General features: G+C 32.6%; 3 protein-coding genes across 3 annotated transcripts; 1 reads left to right on the top strand and 2 right to left on the bottom strand.

Annotated features, from left to right (window-relative positions):
- Positions 1-4,668: 4,668 nt before the first annotated feature.
- PHYBLDRAFT_183507 (hypothetical protein) lies at positions 4,669-6,707 on the bottom strand. Its single transcript, XM_018438781.1, has 2 exons — positions 6,358-6,707; positions 4,669-6,088 (listed from the first exon to the last, which is right to left on the bottom strand). The coding sequence occupies exons 1-2, from the start codon at positions 6,563-6,565 to the stop codon at positions 4,767-4,769; spliced, it is 1,530 nt and encodes a 509-aa protein (XP_018285489.1). The 5' UTR covers positions 6,566-6,707; the 3' UTR covers positions 4,669-4,766.
- Positions 6,708-7,956: 1,249 nt separating this feature from the next.
- Positions 7,957-10,339, top strand: PHYBLDRAFT_183506 (hypothetical protein). The gene is made up of 8 exons (XM_018438780.1): positions 7,957-8,317; positions 8,513-8,764; positions 8,842-9,139; positions 9,215-9,432; positions 9,548-9,689; positions 9,771-9,796; positions 9,886-9,946; positions 10,029-10,339. Exons 1-8 carry the CDS (start codon positions 8,297-8,299, stop codon positions 10,118-10,120), a joined length of 1,110 nt encoding a protein of 369 aa, XP_018285488.1. The 5' UTR covers positions 7,957-8,296; the 3' UTR covers positions 10,121-10,339.
- Positions 10,340-11,759: 1,420 nt separating this feature from the next.
- On the bottom strand, positions 11,760-14,539 carry PHYBLDRAFT_151354 (hypothetical protein; the record flags this gene model as incomplete). The annotated part of the gene is made up of 4 exons (XM_018432672.1): positions 11,760-12,118; positions 12,274-12,467; positions 12,568-13,130; positions 14,126-14,539. 4 exons carry the CDS (start codon positions 14,537-14,539, stop codon positions 11,760-11,762), a joined length of 1,530 nt encoding a protein of 509 aa, XP_018285487.1.
- Between the last annotated feature and the right edge of the window lie 512 nt (positions 14,540-15,051).

Raw genomic sequence — 15,051 nt, 5'->3', positions numbered from 1 at the left:
GGAGAGAGAAAGCAAAAGAAAGAAATAGAAATGGAAATAGAGAGAAAGAGAGAGAGAGAAAAGGGAGGTATGAGGGTTTCTTTATTTTTTGCAAAAAAAAAAGGTACACAAAGGATTGAATGGATAAAGGTGGTATTAATGATAATAAAATGAAAGAAAGCCAAAATATTATCAACAACAAAAAAAAACAAAAAAACAAAAAAAAGATGCTTTTTTTAGAATAAAAAAAAAATTAAATATAAAATCGGCATTGAAAATAATAGTAAAATAGTAAAATAATTATAGTGATAGTGATAGTGATAGTAATAGTAATAGTAATAGTAATAGTAATAGTAGTAATAGTAATAGTAATTTGCGGAGCACAAGAGTTTGGAACTTCTTTAAACCCTTTTGGAACTTCGATTGGAGGATCTCGCGATTGGAAAAAAAATGATGTATATAAATAAATAAGAATAAAGACGCTTTATCCCGTGGGGCTTGTCGGATACTAAATAGATAATAATAAAAAATAATAATATATGTATTTATATTATATTATATAACATTACATTACATTACATTTTATTGTGTTGTGCTGTATTGCACTGTATCGCACTGTATCGCACTGTGTTGCACTGTGTTGCACTGTGTTGCGATGTATTGTATTGTATTGTATTTAGTGCCGCATGTATTCAGATTTGCCATGTGGTGAGCGCTGTTTATGATTTTATGGTTGTAAAGAATAACCAAAACCAGATTACCTATATAAATACACACAGACACAGACACAAACACAGACACGCACAATATATAGATAATATTAAGAATAATGGTGATGATGACAATTGCTTCAGCACATTAATAAATAATACAATGGTACGTGCTAATTAGATATTTAAAATAAGTTTATATATTCATGCACACAAAACGACGATTAGTTTAAATAAAGTATACATATATATCTACAATAGACTTGTTGTCATGGTTATTAACACACACACATATATATATACACTTTACATTTGTTTATTTTAGGTATAGTGCATATGCTGTAACCATGACTACAAATTTCATTTCATTCTTAGATATAAAATACTAATGTGCTTCGAAAAAAAAATATATGTACAAGAAAAAAAATTTTAGCCCGTAGGTTTCGGAACAACTCCATCTGTGGGTTTGATGTGCTTCAAATAATAATAATAATAATAATAATAATAATAGTCATCGTTACACTGCAAGACAATATCTCCATTGGATCACCAAAAAGAAAAAAAACCACATTATAAAATAGGATAAAATATAAAATAAAACACATGCCTTTCTAGATGCAAATAAACATTCTAGAAAACAAGATAAAGAAAAGAATAGAAGAAGACGATATGTATAATATCTATACAGTTCTTTTAGTTTGTTTCTTTTTGGTACACAGAAAGATACTGGGTACGGATGGGGTGTATTGTTTCTGGGGAAAAAACCAAGTCATTCGATTTAACAAATGTATATATATATATATATATATAAGTTTATTTTTATTCACCATAGCAACCCAATAAACTTCTCCCCCAAAATACAAACCCTATTATAATAAAAAGTCAGTGTAAGAAGAAGGAAAGGGAAAGAGAGAAAGGTGGGGGGAATGGGAGGGTAGAAGGTACCCTATAGTTCACCGATCCATTCCCACCAGTTACACTATTATTTGCTCAAGATCGCCTATGTAGTCAGAAAACAATCGTGAACCACTATTAACGATCATCAGGGTTTCGAAGCACTTTTTATGTATATATATATATATATAAGTGCTTTGTTTTTTTTGTGTTTAATAAATCACCATAGTAATTATTAAGTGGGACGTTTCTCGGAAGAACCGGCTCAAGCATGTGGGATGGGCTAACATCCCGCTTTATCGGCAGGGTAACCCTCGGTAAATATATGTACGTACATACATACATACATAAATATATATAGATCCACACACACATATATATATCATAAATACAATACAATACAATACAATACAATACGATAAAATACAATTCAATTGACAGACAGAAAGTATCAGTGGACAGCCATATAGATTGTGGAAAGCAATAAGAATAAGAATAAAAAGAAAAAGAAAGAATCGAACGATGTGAAATGAACAAGGATTTATTTTAGAGATACAATTTGTTGTTTTATATTTGTCTTTAGGCAATTGGCTTTCTACAATACTATAGATTTGATATTGATATCAATAGTCCTGACTCTTCTCGATACTCAAGTACCCAAGATATCCAAGATATCCAAGTATCTAGATAGTAACATCGCCAAAATCACCCAACGATGCTAGTCATTCTAGAAGTTATAAATTAGGCATAGTTTACTAAATCATTCTGTCATTGATACACAATCTTGCAAGCTACTTTATTTGTGGAAATTGTACTCCATTGAGGCTGATCATGTATAAATATATATAAATATATATTAGTATTTATACATTCCACCCTTGCTATAAATATTTATTTTTATTTTATTTTGATTCAAAGAGAGAGAGAGAGAGAGAGAGAAAAAAAGAAAAAATAAAGATCAATGGACCCGTTATCCGATGTACCCAAACCCTCTTCCTACTCTGGAAATCAAAGTCGTGAAATATCTACACACTGATACACACACACACATCTTTTAGTATCTAAACATGGAAAGTATACTATTTACATGTACACATACATACGATCTCTAAAATACTCGTAAATATATATATATAATTGAATATCTAAGTAGTCATCTTGTATGTACTATAGTCTTACAGGGTCCTTTTGGTGCATTTTACGACAAATATGTACAATTGATACTTGACTTATTCTGGATCAATTAGCTTCAATACGCACATATATATATATATATATACTTGTGTATTGATTATTGTATAGATATCAGTATTCTACAACCAATTGTTTGATTTATCTAGGGGTGCATACATACAAATAAATTGATATATACAGGTATGTATAAATGTAAGTTTTTATCGAGCATGTGCCTGTGTGCTTGTGTGCTTGTACGTGTGTGTACGCTGTGCGTGTGTCTGTGTGGATAGTAATAATTTACTATTTTTCTTCTTTTGTGAAATATCCAAAAATGAACAAAGATCTGCACAAAAGGGTAAAACCTGATTGCTGGAGAATAGCCGCGCTGTTAAACCCCGCCTTTCTTGTTTTGTAATCTGTACGCACATCTTGACAGCAATGTCTAAATGAGTTTTTATTTATAAATATTTGTTTTTTTTTCTGAATTCAATACAGGCGTGTCGTTGATTTTTTTCCCGTTTAATTATCACACAAATAAACCAGTAAAAATAATATCACAAAAAGAAGAAGAAGAAGAAGAAATCATATATACTATCTGACTACTACAATTCCATATTCAATTGCAATTGCAATCATGATTACAAATGCTATTATAGCTTCTATTGTTGCTGAAATTGTTACTGATACTTACAATTACAAAGGCGCTGGAATGCCTTCTTCTTTTTTCCAAGTGTTTATATGCAAAGTACCTTAATTCTTTCAATTAATTATACTGTTTTTAAATAAATTATCCCCCCGTAGGCCGGTATAATACCATGTATCTAAATCAGCTTATATATGTATATATGTATATTCATTTGTCAGTGTACATGATAATCATGATGTAAATATGAAAAAGAGTAAAATAAAAATAAAAACGTGGAATACTTGATATGTATACACAGTAGATTTTGTATTTATTGAAGCACACCATTTATTTTTCTTTAAATAAATAAAAAAGAGAAGTAAATATGAATACGGTGTACTCGATTAAAGTTAGGCTGCTTAAATATTTATATCTTATTTTGGTGGTCTGCAAAGTTAGATGGAGACATTAGTAAGTTACTCGCCTAAAGATAAAATATACTGATAGAATGTTGTATTACAACAATCGTTCATCTACCATTATTTTTCGTGGCTTACAAAAACAAAAGATTGATATATACAGAAATATCAAATTAACAGTCTACACCATAATGATAATGATAACGATAATGATAATATGATGAAGTTTCCTATTTTTCTACTGTAATTATCATCATCTCAATTGATTCTATCAAAGATAGACAACGCCAAAAGAGAGAGATAGAAAGAGAGATAAAGAAGGGGATAATTTGTACCCACTATATTCCATGTGTGTGTGTACATCTATTTCAATTCAGCTGCATTCTGTACACACACTTTTGTTTCTGTTTTATTAACTTTGGACCTAAATACCTCATCTACAATATACACTGCATGTATATATAGAATATACCACAAAGTACATAGACTTATCTCTTATAATTCTCATTCTAATTCTAATTCTAATTCTAATTCTAATTCTTCTTCTTATTCTATTCTATTACATTTGATTTGATTTGATACTTTATATACAGCATATCTATCCATACATCTTTTTGTTATAAAACACAGATCCACCTCTCCTCTCCTCTCCTCTCCTCCTAATCCTACTCCTACTCCCCCCTTTTTTTAGTATTTATTTATTGGCGTTCTACACACCATGTCACATCAATTAAAACAAACCACTAATTACCTTTGTGTGGGACGTGACACTGCCTGTAAGTTTTTAAAGATGGTGCGCCTGTTCTGTAAAGTATAATTGATGTGTAATCTTAATAAAAACAGCAATAGCAACAGTAGCAACAGCAACAGTAGCAACAAAAAAAGCAAATATTTTATTGTATTTTTTATAATTATATAGTTTGATTAGTTTGATTGTAGGAACCCCTTTATATATAGATAGATTTAGTCTCCAGTTGAGTTCTCAAACTCTTGAAGGTTATAGACCACAATTGCTCCAGATTCCATGCCAATACACAAGAGATCTTCTTGGGTACTTATCGAGCACGACACGACCGCACTGTCGAATCCTTCCAAGAGCATGACCGTCTTTGGGGCCTTGAGATTCCACACCTGAACCGTTCGGTCTCCCGAAACCGTGATGATCTTTGAGTGGATGGGTGCGCACTCGATGGCCCAGATGGTGCCGTTGTGACTGATGGGTGACTCGACCTTTGTGGGTGCCAGGGTTGGGATGGACCAGAGGGTGACTGTGGGATCCATTTGGCCGGCACATACAACAAAGGGGGGGATTGAAATCGGGTGCCGTGCCTTGACGTACGGGTTCGAGGGTGGTGTCTGGTCATTCATAGAGCAGTTGTTCCACTCTGCGTAGAGTGACAGAGCAGTAACCGGTCCATGGACTTCCATCACACTGTGACTCACGCGCGGCTTGTCGCGTTTCGATTTCTGCAAATCCCAGAGGAACATGGTTCGGTCCGTCGATCCCGAAAGTAGCCAGCCGGCCCGGTTACTAGCAACAGCCTGGCGTTCGAATGGCGTCTGGTCCTGAGTGAGCTGGAACGGACTGATGTAAACAAGCGACAGGATTGTGTTTTCCTGTCCCCAGAGTACCCGGATACACGCCCCACTGCCATCACCGCCACCGCCAAATCTCTCATCATTGTTACCACTATCTTTGCCACTGCCACTGCCACTGCCAGTCCAGATATTCCAAATACGAATCGATCTGTCCACGCTGCCACTGAACAGGATTCCCTCGTAGCTACCACATTCACCAAACGCCAACGATGTGACCGGTGCCTCGTGGCCCACCAAGCGTGTCTTCAGCTTCAGATCTGGCAGGCTGTGTATCACGATACTCTTGTCAGACGAACCAGACGCCAACACGTCTGCACTACGAGCCAAACACGACACGTGACTCTTGTGGGCGTGGATTCGATCGACATAAGCTTGGCGTCTCATATTCCACACATGGATTGTGCCGTCAATATCTCCTGAAGCAATCCGGGACGAATCGAGAGCGAGTAGAGACAGCACAGGCCCCATATGGAAGTGATATTCGTACCGTTTTGAGCCAAAAGTCTCCCAGTTTTTGGCGGTGGTCATTCCACGTCGGAAAAGATCGTGATAAACCGGAAAGGCTGATTCTTGATCAAAATCGGTTTGTGATTTCAAGTGATGGCTTTCTGGGAGCATGCTATAAGACACAGAATGTGCCTGCCAGAGTTCATTGTCAGTAGCCTTTAGATTCCAACGTCGAGATACTAGAATGACAGATTATTGTTATCATTATAATAATTATAGTAATTATATTAATGAATGAATGAATGAACGAATGAATGAATGAATGAATGAATGAATGAATGGCAGAAAACAAAAAAAAACAAAACAAAACAAAACAAAAAATAGTGTTTTTTTTTTAATTTTTTATTATTATTATTTTCTATCATTAGTATTATGTTTATTCTTCTGCTTATTATTCCTCTTCTTTTCGCTCTCTACGTATCACTCTATACAGCTTTCTTTCGATTACCTTCTCTAAGCTTGCATAGTTCTTGTGGTGTAAAATACTTTAAGATTTGTGTTGAAATGTGTCTTGGAGAATGACCAACAATGTCGAAATTTCCAACATTTTCAAGGTAATGAAGAAGTTGTTGACGTTCGACATGTCCACAGTTTGTTACAACTTGCTTTAGATACAAAAGGGCTTGGTCACCCAGTGGAGGATTTGATACTTGCATCTTTTCTGTGTCTGTATGTTTATGTGTTTGTCTCTATGTGTGTATGTGTGTACGCTTGTGTTTGTCCCTTTATATGCTATTATGTATGTATGTATGTATGTATGTATGTATGTATGTATGTATGTATTTATGTATATGTGTGTGTATATTATTGTTATTAAAGAAAGATGGAAATCAAATAAATAAAATTAATAAAATTAATAATATTATTAAAATCAAAAAAAATCAAAAAGTTGAAACAGCCTTTGAGTTTTTTTTTCCCTTCTATTATTTATTATTATTATTATTATTAAATAATTATTTATTAATTTTGAATATTTTAAATTGACCAAGTTTATTATTTGACAAGTGATAAAGAAGTAGTTAGTTTAAATATATATAGATATATACTTGGTACCTGTTCCTGTGCCTGTGCCTATATATCTATAAATTTTAATTCCTTCTTTTTTCTCTCGATTTCTTTGTGTATGCATGTATACATATATATACGCGCATGTGTATCTTATTGTACTCTGGTAATTTACATTTTACACCAAAACGAGTAATTAATAAATAATGATAATTAATCGTACTGTAATATTTGTTTATTAAAGATGTGTACAAGAAGAAAATGAGAGATGAACGGTCCAAGTGTAATTGGCTGAATTGGCTTTAATTGGCTTTAATTGATTTGAATCAAATTGAATCGAATTGAATTATGGTAGGCATGTATATACTTATATCTATCAATGGATTTCTAGGCAGAGGTTAGGTAAGAATAACTATAACTCTATTACTGCGCATAAAATTAATAAGGACTTCTTTTACCTTCCAGCTGTGATTTTTCACCTTTCTTTTCGTGTTTGAGCCTATTCAAAGAAATTTATATAAAACAACAACATCTTTGTGTAGTGTAGTGTAGTGTTGTGTTGTGTTGTGTTGTGTTGTGTTGTGTTGTGTTGTGTTGTGTCCGTGTATTTATTTCTGAGATGGAAAGAGCCAATTTGGTACACTTTGTGTTCCATTGTCGATTGATAAACTGCGGCGCTCTTATTATATAATTATATAATTATATTATATACATGACCATATCCATACACATGTCTATAATATAGTATAGTGAAGCTCAATATAATATAATATAATGTAATGTAATGTAATTTAATGTACTGTGCTGTGCTGTGCTGTACTGTGGTGTGGTGTGGTGTATTGTACTGTGTTGTAGTATATGATGGACAGCAACATTTCTCTCTTGCTATCTATTCCATTCCACCCCATAATATTTTTCTATATATTTTATATACCCAATCCTCAATTCTTTTTTAATATTCTTAATTTACTTTTTGTGTAAAAAAACCTTTTTTTTTATTATTATTTTCCTAAAAAAAAATTCTCTCTCTCTCTCTTTCTCACTTTCTTTCTTCCTTCCTTCCTTCCTTTTCTTTCTTCCTTTTCTTTCTTCCTTTTCTTTATACTTTATTTTATACTTTACCTTATATTTTATACCATCTCGCCAGCGACTACTTTATACTTCTTTAGTTCCCCACAACAAACTCCACCCTTTCCAGTCCTTTACATTCGTTCGCACTAGTCAACTAATCCTACCATACGATACACTTTGCAAGCCTCAACTACAAACCATACGATAAAAAAAACACCACCACCACCACCACCACCGACATCACCAACAACAGACGCTTGTTAAGAACAAACAAAAGACGAAGAATAAATATAAAAATATAAAGACGTAACATGTGGATTATTTCTCGAGTTGCAAGTATCTTCACTATGAATATATAAATTAATTATAATTGTAATTGTAATTACAATTGTATACTTTTTTCTAAAGAATATAAGTGTATCTATGATGCTATCGATAATCATTGATTGTTGCTGCTGCTATTTACTATTGTTAAATAATAATACTAATAATAATTAATAATAATTAATAATAATTAATAATAATAGTTTGGAGAGTCTCGGTGGACACGCGCAATATTCTGTCTCAGTGTTATACAGGCTGTTCTTGCAATTGTATTTGAAGCCGTTATCTTCCAATCCCATCAAACAGAAATCGCTGGAATCGAACGACTATTGTCTTCAGAAAAAAACCTTGAAGACAGTCTTGGAACTGTTCAAGCCAATGCCAGGTCACTCTTGGTTTATTTTATTTTATTCATGCTCGCACAAGTATTTACGGTTGTACTTGTTGTTGACGCCGTAAGTTGTTATATTTATATATCTATCTATATTTATTAACAAAAATGTATATGTATACCTTTATCTGTTGTATATAGATTTACCAAAAAAATACCATTCAGCTTATTGCGCTGGTCGCATTTGAACTTGGTATGACAGCCTACTCTGTTATTCAATACCACCAATCCGCAACCCTCTTCAACCCTTTGGAAGCAAGTGGGAAACTAGTGATTGACTACCTCGGTACATCTTACCATGCCTCAAAGTGGGCAGAAATCACCCAAATCTGTGTCATGATTGTCTGTAGTATGATCTTTGTGTTCCTGGCCTACAAACTCTACCTCGAGTTTGGTTGGCACATTTACAAGAAAATTGGCGCCGATTTAGCTATGCGAGGTAAGTAAACTTGTGTTTTGCATGATTTGAATTTATTTATATTTATACTTTTTAAATATATATATATATGAATAGATCGTTACAAGATGTATCAGATCTTCATGATGCTTCTCAAGTTTGACTTCTTCTTCTTCCTCGGCTTCTCTGTTCAATACCTTGTCTTGATGGTTGTGGCATGGTGGCCAGAAGCAACCACGGATGACAAGTGGAGAGTGCTTATACAACAACTAGTTGAACATATCATACTCAGTTGTGTATTTTCAATTGCCATGATTATTTCCGCATTCTGGGGTGTAAGTCTCTTATTAGTATTATAATATATAATATATTTTTATATTTTTAGTGCTTGTTTCACAAAATAATTTGATTTATATATACTTATTTATTTATATACTTTTGGGTTGATAGTTGATACGTGAAAGGAAGATCCCCATGTACGCTTTTATTCTATTGTCCCTCGCAAGCATGGGATACTTTATCTACATGGTCACTCAAGTCGCAATGTACCCTTCAAAATACCTTGGTTCAAGAGTATTCTTGACATTCTTTTGTAAGTAATTGTGATTTTACTTTTTATTTTTAAAGAAAGACAAAAAACAATTGTGATTATTAACTCGTGAAAATCATTTAGTGTGTGTCGACATGGCCCTTATCTTGGTAAGTAACTAACAAACTATATAAATTCATTAATTGCTAAATAAAATTAAAAAATATATTCATATTCATACTATTTATTTTTCTTGTAGGTGTCTGTTCCAGTCTCTGTAATCTGTCTAAGAAACTTTAATCATGGATTAAATAGTCACAGTAAGTCTATCTCTATCTATTTATTTGTTTTTATATAGATATTTGAATTTTATTGTTAATCCTAAAACTCTAATTCTTGTAGTCACTCACGCAACTGCTGCCTCTGGGTCAAATCACAACATGACTACCATTGGACATGAGAAACCAGAGTCAAGACGTTGGTCAATTGAATAATGAAAAATAATAATAGTAATAATAATAATAAATCAAAGAGTAACTCACTCACTCACTCCCACTTATACACACACACACACACTCTCTCTCCGATATATATATATACATAAATATCGATATTAGCTTTATACTCCTTTACTCCTACACTCCTACACTCCTACACTTCTACACTTCTACAAACACTCTCCTTCGCAAATAAACCTATATATTAAACTATATAAATATATTATATCAACAAGACAAAACAAAGCACATCGTATACACTCAAATAGAAGGCAGAAAGAGAGGTTTGACGGTTGATATTTCGCCTTTTTCTTTCTTTCTATCTTTATTCTCATTATTTATTTAGCTATCAGTCTGAGGATTCTTAATACATATTTATCTACCCTTTTATATACTATCTCTCTTTTCTCTCTTCTTTCTTTCTTTTTTAAAAGAAAAATAAACAAAAGTCATATATATATATATATATTCTTGGTGTGGACAGACTAAAGGCTTTTTTTTTAAAAAAAAAAAGGTCAAAAATGTAAGCTGTATTATTTAATGAGAATTTTAAAACATTTTGTCCTTTTTTTTTGAACCTTTAGTCTGTCCAGACCAACTGTAATAGAGGAGGTGTTATCTAATGGAAGTGTGACTGTTAAAAATAAAGATTGGACAAACCCAGTAAAAAACAAAGCACTCCGGCAGCAGTTGTGGAAACTTATCAATTGATGAGAACATCATACTGTGTCAAATATAAGAAAAATAAATCCTCATAAATTTCAATCTTTTTTTTTTTTAAATAAATTCGACCTTTAAAGATCGCATAAATTAATTACATATACAATAGACACTCTTGGCTACCCTATACCTTAATTTGAGAGTGAGAGAATAAGCTTGATTTTGAGGAAATATTTAATGGAAAATGTTAGTGGAAAATTATGAAATTCGTAATTTTCCACATACATTTTCCACTAAATCGCGTCAACCGAGAAAAACGTATAACAATTATTGGAAATTAAATTGCCATTTCAATTAAAAATGGATAAAATATTCAATTTTCCACTAGATAACACCTCCTCTAATAAGAGCGATCAATTTTGATGTATTTTGTGTCGATGATTTAATAGTACGCATATTTTATCGTATGTTCTATTTTTAATCTTCTTTCATTATCGCACAAAAATGATATACAAAAAAAATACACCTAATTTTCCCTAATTTTATTTGAGCAACATCAATATGTATATGAATGCAAATAAAATTCGAAAACATGGTTAAGATTTTTATTTATTTATTTTTTCTTAATATATATATGTTATTTTGGGCATTGGAAAAAAAAAGAAAAGATGCTTGTTTTGTTTTCTTACTAAAGAAGTAAAATATACAAGTGTTTGTGCAATTATTTCAATATATGCTTTTGAATGCAAGGTTATATATATAAAAAACGCTATAAAGATCAATAACAACAACAAAATTAAGATTAGGAGTAAGAATAAGAATAAGGGCAATAGTAATAGTAATAATAATAGTGGTAGTAATAGTGGTAGTAAGTGGTAATGCAAAAAAAATGTATATATGCAATGTATTTAAGAAACCAAAGATAGTGTTAACTTTTTATCATTTACCAATACCGATTTTGTTGATCTTGTTGATCTCAATTGATAATATTTATAATAGTAGTAGTAGCAGGTCGTCCGACATTTGCAAGATCACGATAAGGGTATTGGGGTGGCTGGTTTGGTCCTTTAAATAAGAGTCCAACTAGCCGGGATATTTTGCGTTTGACAAACTTCTTTTGCTTGGGTGGTTTTTGGAATTCAACCGAACGTGATCTTGGTAAAGACGGTGAGTCAAGAGGTGGCGGGGACTTGGTGAATCGATGTCCAAATGGGTTGGGTGGCTCTAGAATGTCATCTCTATCTGGTGGATCTAACCAAGGGTGGGATATTATGAAGTCTAAAGGAATCCGGGTATTGTCTGGAACAAGCATAAGCTGTATCAAGTCCACTGCATCTATTATTATAATTAATTTTAATTTTTTAATTTTAATTTAATGTAGGTGTTATTATTATTTGTGTACATCATAAGCCATATACGTATGTATGTATGTATGTAATGCAGTGCAATGCAAGTTAAATGTGTAAAAGATACTATTTATTATTATTTACCTGGTGGTATACTGTCTGGAAAAATATAGTCGCTTTGCAGCATTTTCTCAAACAGTATTCGATCATTGGGCGCTTCGAAAGGATACTTGCCTGCAAGCATACGATAGAGAGACACGCCAAGAACCCAGACATCAGCCATTTCTGTGTCATATTTTCTATTTATCGATACTTCTGGTGGTATATATTGTGGATTTCTATACTCAAATGCATACCCCAAAAAAATACATTAATAGGTTAATAACTACAATGAAAGGAAGAATTTGAAGGAAACGTAATATATGTATATTTGCTTACCCATTAAAATCTAGGTATTCAACATTGCCGTTAATCAACATTCTCATTTGGCGAACATTGTTGTTGTAATCAAAGACGACTTGGGTCTCTATTGGAGCGTCGTGTATGTGTTTCTGTCTATAGGCGATTGCAACATTTATCATGCTGATAAATTTTTGTTTGATGATGTCTTGATTATTTAATTCGTCTTCGTCTTCGTCTTCGTCTTCGTTTTTGTTTTTGTTTTTGTTTTCGTTTTCGTCTTTTTTTACAGCGACAGGTAGATGTACAGGTGCAACCTGTTCTCGTGGCGCACAGACTTCTTGTAACTCATCATGTGGGTCGAATGAAGAATGAGAAGAGCCAATGGAGCTGTGGTGAGTAATACAATCGGAGGATTGGGTGGTGAGCATGTCATTGAAATTGCAGCTGTCGTCTACTAGCAAGAGCTCTTCTTCTACCCTCAATACAGAGTGTAATAGTGGATCTGGAACCAGTAGCACATCACTTTCTTCGACAATTGTATAAAGGGTTCTTGTTTCTGATCGAGTACTCGTTCGGTCAAAAGGAGAAAATGGAGGCCGCTTTTTTTGTAGAAAAAAAACAAGGATGAGAAGAAGAAGAAGAAGATAATGAAGTATCAGTACGACGTGTGGGTGGGCATGTGTATATGTTTTTATGTTTATCTTTTTGTTCTTTATTTTTGAGATTTTTTTGTGATCTTTGGGACAAAAGAAATGGGTGTGTAAAGGAAGAAGAAGAATAAAATGGAAGCAATATAACCATAATCATTAATCATTAATCATTAATCATAATTCATGATCATTAACCATAACCATAACCATAATCATAATCATATTTGGAATTAGAATTGAAATGATGTACATATATGTATGGCTGTATATGAAGAAATGCTAATAAAAGCAATAAAAGTAAGAAAACTCTTTTTTTTTCCTCTATTTATTTACTTATATGTATTTTTTATCTTTTCCTGCACATTAGGCTTCCCTTATATTTCTACTATTTATATTGCTTCTAATACCTCTTCTACTTCTATTACTGATTTGTCTATTTTCTTATATATCTCTTCTTGTCTCGGATCAATTTCCGCTCTTAGTTCAGCCGAGGTGACCTAAGCGTGGTCGGAAAAGGAAATAATATAATATACATATACATATATATAAAAGTGTCTCTACCGATCACAGCGAAAATAGTGAAAAATATATAAACAGTATAGAATAGTAATATGTACGTATAGTGCTTTGATTTATGATTTATGATTTATGGTTCATGATTTATGATTTATGATTCATGCTTTATGTTTTGGCTCTCTTGTCTATTTTTGTAATATTCAAGTAGAATACAATAGAATGGAATGGAATGGAATGGAATATAATATAATATAATTCAATGTAATTTAATGTAATGTAATGTAATGTAATGTAATGTAATGTAATGTAATAAAAATGGAATGCAATATAGTGTATGGCTTATGGTATAATTATATATATTTGACTGCTGTTGTTCTTTGGGTATTATAATAATCAAAATAATCAAAATGAAAAAAAAATAGCCTTACCTGGCGCTTGTTTGGTGGAGCCTTTGGTAAAAAGGTACCAATTGCAACAGCTGATCTATCACGTATTAAGTTTGAATTGAGGGTTTGTGTTGTGTCGGTCCTCAAGATTGCCGATTGAATTCCTGTAAAAGGGAGAGGTGGTACGTCTGGAGATAGAGTGCGCCATTGGTAGGTCTCGGTGTCCGGGGGTTGTTTATGTCGTAGTTGAGCCCACCATCGACTGGGATCTAGTCGTTTGATGACATTTTGAAGGTCTTGAAGAGGATGAATACTACTGCTATTGCTATTGCTATTACTATTGTTACTGCTTTCGTGGATATTACTGTTGTTATTGCTGTTGCTGTTGCTGTTGTTGTTGTTGTTGCTGCTGTCTTTGGAGTGTCGGTTGAAGCCGAAAGTGAAAATTGATGTCATGGATGATACATTCACAAATGGTTTGAAAAAGACATCAATATTTAAGAGCTTGTAAGGTTTTATAAGAATCTCTTTTTGGGTTTTTTATATTATGTAGGTTATAACAGAGAAAGAAAGGACTATGTAAAAAGAAGGAAAAGAAGTTAAAAGAGAAAGAAGAAGAAGAAAGGAAGAGAAAAAAAAAGGCAGTAAATTTTTGTTAAGTTATCAATAATAATAATAATCATAATTAATATATTTATTATTTGAAATATAAATAAAATATATATTATATCTTACGGTGTGTTGCCGGATAGTTTACTGGCGCGAGATTATGGTACAAATCCGGACATCGGCTTACAATTTTATTTTGCTTCCAATTTTCTTGTGAGCTCACCAGACATTCGGCTTAAATACACACACTATATACACACCATGTACTTGGACATACACATGGATTAGTTCGTCTGTTATTGTTATTGTTATTGTTATTGTTATTGTTATTGTTATTGTCATTAGGATTATATTTATCT

This window comes from Phycomyces blakesleeanus (genome assembly GCF_001638985.1).
Source record: "Phycomyces blakesleeanus NRRL 1555(-) unplaced genomic scaffold PHYBLscaffold_29, whole genome shotgun sequence".
NCBI lineage: Eukaryota > Fungi > Mucoromycota > Mucoromycetes > Mucorales > Phycomycetaceae > Phycomyces > Phycomyces blakesleeanus.
Note: the sequence above shows the minus strand (reverse complement) of the source record. Positions and strands in the feature narration are given on the sequence as shown.

Bases quoted from the DNA above. Each gene is read 5' to 3' on its own strand.
- PHYBLDRAFT_183507 (XM_018438781.1), bottom strand. From the start codon at position 6,565: ATGCAAGTATCAAATCCTCCACTGGGTGACCAAGCCCTTTTGTATCTA. The intron at 6,089-6,357 runs GTAATCGAAAGA...CTGTCATTCTAG, and splicing joins ACTATGCAAGCTTAGAGAAG to TATCTCGACGTTGGAATCTA.
- PHYBLDRAFT_183506 (XM_018438780.1), top strand. From the start codon at position 8,297: ATGTGGATTATTTCTCGAGTT. The intron at 9,433-9,547 runs GTAAGTCTCTTA...TTGGGTTGATAG, and splicing joins TTATTTCCGCATTCTGGGGT to TTGATACGTGAAAGGAAGAT. The intron at 9,947-10,028 runs GTAAGTCTATCT...TAATTCTTGTAG, and splicing joins TCATGGATTAAATAGTCACA to TCACTCACGCAACTGCTGCC.